The sequence below is a fragment of the Arachis hypogaea genome, chromosome 1 (assembly GCF_003086295.3).
Source record: "Arachis hypogaea cultivar Tifrunner chromosome 1, arahy.Tifrunner.gnm2.J5K5, whole genome shotgun sequence".
NCBI lineage: Eukaryota > Viridiplantae > Streptophyta > Magnoliopsida > Fabales > Fabaceae > Arachis > Arachis hypogaea.
Window position 1 is genome coordinate 98,018,347 of NC_092036.1, and position 9,173 is coordinate 98,027,519.

Here is a 9,173-nt window from a genome sequence, read left to right on the forward strand (position 1 = left end):
ACACGAACATGGAATTGGAAATAAGTGCGAGTTTGGACTTTGGTATATGTGAAAATGTGATATAAATATATAATATATAATTATATATTGCTTCTACACCAATAAAAGGAGAACCAGCTCAGATCTAATCTACCTTTTCTTATTGACCAATTTACTAGTATAAAATAAAGATTTTGTGCATGAATATTTTAAAAATGTGTGCTAAGATTATTAAAGTAGTTTAAAATATCGATCATGCTACATGTACACTAAAAAGTAGTCACTCGTATCAAATACATATTGTGTCGTGTGTATCATATAGAACAAACTATAATCAAAGGGAATCAGAGAGGTTTGAGTTGAGTTGTTGCAGGACATTACAGGCTGTATGATAATGAGAGATTAACCAAATCATCAATGAATTAAAGGTTTGTAAGAGAATGTCTTAATTGGCATATAATTTTCTTGGTGACTCATAGCTTTCATGAATCGAGAAACGATGTGATCTCACCAACTCACATTTTCCTCGAGTTGGATCCTAGATTCTTCCTACTTCAGGATCTCAATGGGTCTGATGATTATGATTTATGATGTTATTTATCTCAACTGAATAAAGAAATATGTCCTCATCAAATGGATAGAAAAAGGATCAAATTAAATGAATGAAGAAACTAATCCATCAATGTATAACCAGGTTCTAATTTATAATCGTTATTCCATTCCGGTCCAGAAAATAGTAAAGCTTTTAAATCATAAGTTTAAGGCTAATATACAATTTAGATAGGAACATAGAAAACAAATGACAATAAAAAATAAAAATTAAGTTTTGGTGGCACCTAGCCCTCGGGACTTTGGTAGCCTAACAGCACCCAGTGGGGCAGTAATACCTTGTGATTCTCTACCTAATCCCATGCCTTCAATGAAGCCCATCTTTGCCATCATTTTTGACCCAAAGCCTTTGGTATGCTTCTCAAAGACACCAATGCTTGAAGACTTGTTCCTTGATGGCTTGGTGCCGATTCTTGAAGACTTGCTCCTAGATGGCTCAGCAGCGGCTGCCACCTCGGCGGGGTTGCTGGAGAACTCCACACCCAAACCGAGTGATTTAGGCCTTTGGATAACCTCTATGGGTTGTGCCATACCTTGACCATTTTTACCCAATCCTCCACCCTCGGTATATCCCATTTTCGCCATCATTTTGGAACCAAAACCGGTAGTGTGAGCCTCGAAAGAACCTACGTTAACAGAGCTGGTGATGACGCCCTTCTTGGAAGTACCATCAGTCTCTTCAGAGCTAACAGCTGTAACCTGCATCGCTTCTGAATGGATTGCACCACTTGACACAAACGAGACAGGTTGATTAGCATAGGAACCCCTTTCCCTACTGCCCTTCTTGTCCTTCATTTTTCGGCTTCCTCGGTTGGCAGAGGACTTGGATGAGTTGTTCTGAGCAGATTGAAATCCTTGCGATCTGATATCATTCCTTTTAGCATTTTTCTTTCCTAGTCTTCTATCTCCACTTGCAGACTTGTTATTTGTATAGTCAGTGACAGCAAAATCGGCATCTTCGTCATCAACTCCCATCAGCTGAAGTACATACAGAAGTCAATCTCAACTAAAGAAATCAAAATTAATTCCAAATATGTAATATTGTGAATTAAAAAATCTGCTTTTCTTGAAAATACTGTCCAATGATTGAAAAGATCAAAAGCTTCTCTCTAATCTTTCTAAGTATCAATCCTATTATGCAGCAAGAGTGGCAGAAAAATGAGAGGAGGATGGGCCACTCTGCATCTTAATGACAGGCTTGAAAGGAGGAGGAAAAGCGTAAGTCCCACATTGGGATATACAATGCATATATAATAAATTTCATGATAAAATCAGTAACATTACAGAACCTTTTCCAGGCGCTGTCTTCCAGTTGAAGATGGCATGGATGTCGACTGTGTTCGCATCACCGTCACAAATCTGAAACCACAAATCCAGACTATTTATGTTAATATGCAGATTTCATTGTATAAATATGGGAACATCACTGTCACCTTTTTTTCCCAGAACCCTGGCTGCTACTCCGCAGCTGATAGATTGATGCTAACCGTTGCACCTTTAATCATTGAGAAAATAGAGCAACACGGGAGTCAGGAGCAATAAGTATCAAGAGAAACAATGAAAAGTCATATCACACAACACTAAAGGCCAACTGTAGGTCCATTGCAAACATATGGATTTAAAAATCAAGAACTATACATGTTTTATTCAAGCAAGAATACCATTCTCAGACAACCATCAGTGTGGCAAAGTAACAAATGAATCCTTAAAAGGCAGAAATATTTGTATTTGACAGGAGATCATGACTTCATCAATTTTTCCATGCCAAACTCCTAACTAATCGAAAGTTCCAAACTTCTTATGTCATTATAATGAATTCCCAAAAGCAGTAACAATAATCATGATTCAAGCGTGGAACCACTTAATTATTCTTCTTACAGTCCCCAAATCTTTTAACGAAAAATTCCAGCTGAGATGTACCAAGCACTACAAGAAAGTCACACAAGATATAATCCTATAACAATCCTTTAAAAGAAGGTTTATGCGTTAGTGGAATTCCCACATGCCATCCTCAAGATTTTTTTCAAATTTTTTATATATGATCTTTATTACAATAACACCCCATTATCAAACCATCCTCATTCCACATTTTCACTACCCTTCTGAACATTGTGCCTGAGTTTTTTATCCTCTTTTTTCCGTTTGCTTTACATGTACACAACCTGAAATTTCAACATTCAAATTTTGAATTCAAAATCAAAATAAAAAAAGGGAATTCTCTCCATTCTTTGTTTTCAGTTTTATCTCTTCCTCCTCTTCTTCGGTTCTTCTCCTTCACCTTCTTCACCTTCTAATTTCAGTAAGATTTGAAATGTTATTGCTGTTGTGCAGAGGCGTCTTTGTCTGGTGTGGAGCTGTTGATGCAGAAAATCCAGAACCTCATTTGTTCTTGCCGGGATTCTATTTGCATTTCGCTTAAACTTCATTAACCTCTTTCCCTCTTATATTCAATTTACATCCAATATACAAAACCAAATCAGATTTCAAAGTAATGCAGCATGAAGTATTCATTTTTCCTTTAGTATTTGATGTCCTGGCTTTTGTATTTTCAGAGTAATTTAAGAACTAAGGCAAAAGAAGTTGTTGCTGTGTAGCTACTGTGGAAGGTTTGCATCCACCCACTCTATTGTGTTTTTATTAGTTCTCTGGAACAAATTATGGGATACCACCAAGATTTAAGCTTTGTTACCTTCAAAGCTTACTTTAAAAATTTCATATTTCTGTTAGTAGTTCCTTCTTCTATTCTCTCACTGATGTGGTTCTATTATTAACAGTGAGACACTTTCAAAGAATGGACATCACATATTGGTCTTGACATTTCCCCATCAATGCTTAGAATGTTATTTATTTATTTATTTAGGGAAATATATTAAGTTTAGATGAAAGCTGTTACTTGGTATCATGGGTCAGGCATTCACCCTAAAATATTTTCAGTTTTCAAGGTGGTTTGTAATTTTGTACATTTTACCTATTTAATTCTGTTTTGAATTGCCTTTAAATTTGGTTTTCAGGATTTAGAGCAGGGCTTTGTTCCGTAGTAATTGATAGGATCATCCGTATATTTGCTATTCAAGCGTGTTTAATTAACTGCTCTATTTAGAGCTTTTGTTTTCTACCTTTGAATTAGATTCTGCTCTGTTTAGAGCTTTTTGTTTAATTAACTATATGATTATGTTCTTCTTTCTGTGCTTAATATTGGGTGCATCTTATTTTGAATTAATATTGTTACAATAGAATATAAAATATGGAGGAAACTATTAACAGAATACAACTTGAGGAGTCAATGACTTCATAACCTCTCTTGCAGATTTACATTTTTCATAGTCTTCGGACTTCCTTCAATTTCTGTGATGCTCATTTGGGCTCAGCCTCTAGACTTTTTGCTATTATTGGAGAAATCCTTGAGCAGTATGTTATTCAACCATATTTCTTTCAGGTTTCTATAATATGACTAATTTGAGTATTCTTACAATCACAGGAGGTTATCAAGGTAATATCTGGGAAAGCAGATCCTCTCAACAACTTACAAATTTTTCTTTTTCTTATGCTTTTGATGGGAAGTAAATATGACATATCTTGGTAATTTATGACTGAAGCACCACAAACCCTAAGAGTGGAAGGTTAACAGAAGAAACAGGCTTTTTAAGTGCACAATATTCTGGTTATTGTTAGCTATTAATTTATATTTTCAGTTGCTAATTTATTTAGACTAATTTTCAATTTACTGTTAGAGTTTTTTTTGCAGTAGTAGACACCAATGAAACGATTTTTTGTTGTGGCCATTGGGCAAACTATAAACATGTTTCTTTGAAGTAATGAAGCCCGATGGTTAAATCCTTTTCTTTATGGAATACGGTAGTTGGTAAACATAATTTATATGTTCTTATATAAATCACAAACTCAAATTTCATTCTCACCTTCCTTCTGGTATGATACTCATGTCAATCTTTTATAATAATTTTGGTATCTTGCGGCTTTTTGAATGAAAGTTGTTATGCACATATCAGTTTGTGAAATTACTTTTCACTCTGTGCGTACCTTTTGGCAAGTGCTTTGAATCCATGGTTTTAGACCTTTTTTCAATGAAAAAAAAATAGTAACTAATAATAGGAAGTTAATTTTCGGAAAAAACAGACCCTATTAGCTTGATTGACATAGGGTGAGAGAGACAAAAATCGGATAGTGTTGCATTATGGATGGAATATTTCTCAACTTCTCATATGATTCAATTTTGGTTTATATCATATTAAGTTTTGACTTAACCATTCTCATTATGAAAAATCATTGGTCTTGATAATAATGATGTCTTGATGTGTGAGAAATTTTTGAAGGAAAAAATTGATGAAAATTAATCTCATATTTTTATGTCCAAGTATTCATATTGAGGATCAAGGAAGGATAATCATTTTTATGTTATAGCAATTTTGTTTGGTTGAATCTAATTGTTTATTTTTATTCATTTTTTACATGCAACTGTTTTTCAGCATTTCAGTTTTTGATATTGAAGCTTTCAAAAGTATTTTTTTTTCCTTAAAAAAGAGAAAAATTAAAAAAGAACAATGAATTTGGTACATAAGAGTTTTGGAACAAATGTGAAAATTAAAAAATAATGAAAATTATGGAATTATTTTGTATAGTTTTCAAGATTTGAAAAAAATAAAAATCAAGTTTATTATTGTAATGCAAACTGGATTGTATCTTAGCTTTAGATTTTTTAGTGTTTGTGTTGTTGATTCATAAACTTTTTTTTATATGGGACTTTAATATTAAATTATTTTGTTCACAACTTCATTATATAATTATACTATAATGTATTTATTGTAATTAAATCATATTTTTTATTTTATTTTATATATTCTTGCAATTTTTCTAAAAAGTAAAATAACATTTTTATTCTTATGATTTAATTTAATATAAAAAGTTTATATTAACTACTTAATCTAATAATATTTTAATATTAAATATTTTTCATTAAACTTATCATACCCGTGCATCCTTCTCTAGTGATCCATAATTCCTGGTATTCATCTTAATAACAATGCTTTTAGGTCATATAATTTAGGGCACACGTTGGAAAGACCAGTATAAGGAAACCAACAGGAAAGGTGCATTACCTGTGCACAATCCCGAGAATGCATAGGTTGAAAAGAGAACATATCCACTTCCTCCAACACAATCTGTTCTAATTTCTGGAATCCACACACACAAAAAAAAGGGGTTAACACACTGATATACTAAGATATGATTTAACATGAAAATCATTTAATTTTTTTATTCCATACCGAATTAATTTTCTCAAGGTCAACCCCACGGAGCAACATTCTGCTCCTACGTTTGGCAGCAATCCTTTCTTTGCGAAGTTTCTTTTTCTCACCTGTAAGGAATGTGCATTAGCAAAACAAAATAGCTGTAATAAATCAATATGTCATCGTACTGAAAGTCTTCCACTAACTTAGCTATTAAAAAAAATAAAAAATAAAAAACCACTTCCAAGCAATCTGTCATAGTATTAATAAAATTCCATAGCTCAAGCATCAAACTCAAATACGACAATGTATATGTATGTCGAGCACACAAGTTTTAGATTTGTTAATCAACAATCCCATCATATATTCCAAAATTCAAATCACTGATTTAAAAAGCAGGTAATTCAACGTACTAATGCAATGAGATTCAGGTGTACAACAATATGACCGAGAAATCCAATGTTTTAGATGTTGAAAAAGTAGAATGTAAATGCAACAATAGAAGAGATTTACTTTACATTAAAAGCTTAAATTAAAAGAATATCATCTGAAACTTGATAGAGGTGGCGCAGAAAAGTGATACCATGGATTCTCTTGGAAGCTTTACTCTTTTGGGCCTGTGAAGGCCAAGAGTGGGGTAGCCGAGAAGCATGTTTCTTTCTACCAGAAGCTGTTCTTGGATCCTTTATCAGCATTAAGTTGTCCAAATCTACAGGCCCATGATGTGCAGATCTTTTCTTCCATGGTTTGACCTGCATTCCATACTCCATAGAAGCTTCTTGAAGGGCAATTCCACCCATCTTCTGCAAAGCCTCATCATAGCAACTGCTAGAAGAACTATCATCCTCAGATTCATTCAAAACAGGTTTAAGCAACCATTTGGCATCCAGGATGTTGTCGCTGCCGCCAACTCCTTCCAAATAATCTTCTGCAACCACTTCATCAATGTCTGAATTATTATTAGAAGAGTCCTCAGAATCACTGCTTTCAGAGGATTCAACTAATTCTTCCATCCCAGAAGATTCAGAGCTGTCCTGGTCTGATAACTCTTCATCATTATCTTCATCACTTCCATTGTCAGAGATGTCCTCAGTGTATAACTTAAGGCCTCCAATTGACAGAAATCCAGAATTTCTCTCAGCAGAAGCTTTTGATGGAGAGTTTTCTGTCATCTGAGTATTTAGCTCATGGTAAATAACATCGTCAGAACCAAAGGATGACGAATTTAAAACTGAAGCTGGCATTTGTTTGGAGGATGTGCCAACATCAGTTGGAGTTTTGGAATTCTGAGCAGGGAACCCTAACCCTCTATGAGAGGTGTCACCCAAAACAAAATCTGCACCATAGCTATAAGCATATTCCACATTCTGGGGTTTTGAAGGAGGTGTTTGGTCTAGATGAGCAATAACTTGATTCTGATTGGCATCCACAAAGGTAAATGATTGCAGCTGATGTAAATTACTATCTTCAGTGCCATTCTCATCATATGATACCTCCTGGTAGTATACCACCAATGGAAGTTACTTTCAGGAAACTATTGACAGGATCTTAGAAAATTACATTCATATTTAAAGTGAGACATGTGCCATACATAGATAAGTAATATAATTTGCAACCATTTATCAACTTGTAGATTCGGAGATTAACTTTTTCCAAGATACTTCAGTGCTTGAATTAGCTATCTGATTAAGTAGAGTAAGTCAGCTTGCTTTCTTACTGTATCAAAGAAAATTTACTTTATCGCCTACATGAGATGATTGTGAAGAACTATTAAAGCTTTGAGTAACATGATATGAGGAAAACTATTCAAAACCTGAATTAGTGTCCTGCCGGCATGCATAATTAGATTGAAGGTGGGGGACAGCTAAAAACATAATTGCAGAAGTGGAAATGCAAATGGCTCCACAAAAGCCCATCTACCTAAGGTACTTGTAAACAATAAAATTCCTATTCAGCTGACAACATATAGATTGTTTTCTACTATGGATTTGATAAAGAAAAAAAATAAAAATTAAAGATCAAACAGTAATGTATGCTTACTAAATTCACATCAGTTGTTATTCCTGCACTTTTTGACATTTAAACTCTTTGAAAGATCAAAGATGATAAGCGTGGCTAATAAACATTTAATGTAGCATAAAGGCAAGAGCTTTGTAGAGCATGACAAACCTGAACATCAGATGAAGGATAATTGTAGCCAATAGCAGCTCCCGCATAGTTTGCATATCCAGTTTTGGAAGCAGAGGAAACTTCTGTTCTATTTCGGCTCCCAGATTTGGTGTTGGAGCCACCATTTCTACCTGCAACCGATTCCACCCAAAATCATTCCTCTTCACCCACAACAGAGGGTTCCACATATCAGTTATCCATCAATCGGTGTAATTGCTCATCTTAATATGTTATTAACTCCAATGAATAAATAAATAAGGAATGACACTGCTGTTTGTTTTCGTTCAAACTTTCGAATAAATAGGGAACCTGAATTGCGGGCAGAAGAAGGTGGGGAACTCCAATCGGACAAGAAACCCCCTTCGATAAAGAGTGAAGCTTTAACAGCTGAACCTCTTTTATGGCTTTTGTGCTTGGTGTTGCTGCCGCTATTGTTGTTGTTGGATCTTCTTCTTCCACCGCCACCACCATTTCTGCTTCCACCTCCCATGCCTTCTTCTTCGTCTTCTTCTTCTTTCAGCTTTGATTTGTTTTGCTATGCTTTGAGTGCAAAAAAGTGAAAAACGAAATGTTAGGATTGTGTTTAGGGGCTGTGAATGGCGGTGAAGAAAGCAAGAGGAGGAGTAAACGTGGTTGAATACGTCTCGGGACAGATGCAGCAACACCATCGAACGTGAGATCTACCCGCCCAAATTTCCCGATTTGACCCGACCCGATCCGAAAGGATATTCCTAACCTTCCAATTAGATATGCCCTCTCATATAATAGATCTCATCGAAGTTGGGTTCAAAACCTAGGCACAGTTTTACTTGGACGCGAGGCCCAGTTTCAGAAATAGCCCTATCTAGAGGCCCATATTATAATAACTGAAAAAAAAAAAGGCCTAATCGAACTAAAAAACATTTCTCAATCACTAATATATAGAGCATGACCAAAAACAAAATTATCCTCTGACCAAAAAGTAGAAAAGAATTTAGATAAAATTCTTAAGTTTTATGAGAGCAAGTCAATGTGTTTGTTTAATGGTCTTTTATATCAATATTATAGATTTAGTATTATTTTTAATTTAAAATTTAAAAATATTAATAAAATAGAAACTAACCACAAACTAATAACGTAAATAATATATAGGGTAAAGTACTAAATTGGTCCTTATGTTTGGGCGTATTT

At 34.4% G+C, this 9,173-nt stretch overlaps 1 protein-coding gene across 1 annotated transcript; it reads right to left on the reverse strand.

The window, feature by feature from the left end:
• Positions 1–651: 651 nt before the first annotated feature.
• LOC112701108 (uncharacterized) lies at positions 652–8,736 on the reverse strand. The gene is made up of 8 exons (XM_025751908.3): positions 8,313–8,736; positions 8,004–8,134; positions 6,418–7,330; positions 5,871–5,962; positions 5,703–5,777; positions 2,022–2,083; positions 1,878–1,947; positions 652–1,566 (listed from the first exon to the last, which is right to left on the reverse strand). Exons 1-8 carry the CDS (start codon positions 8,491–8,493, stop codon positions 799–801), a joined length of 2,292 nt encoding a protein of 763 aa, XP_025607693.1. The 5' UTR covers positions 8,494–8,736; the 3' UTR covers positions 652–798.
• Positions 8,737–9,173: the final 437 nt, after the last annotated feature.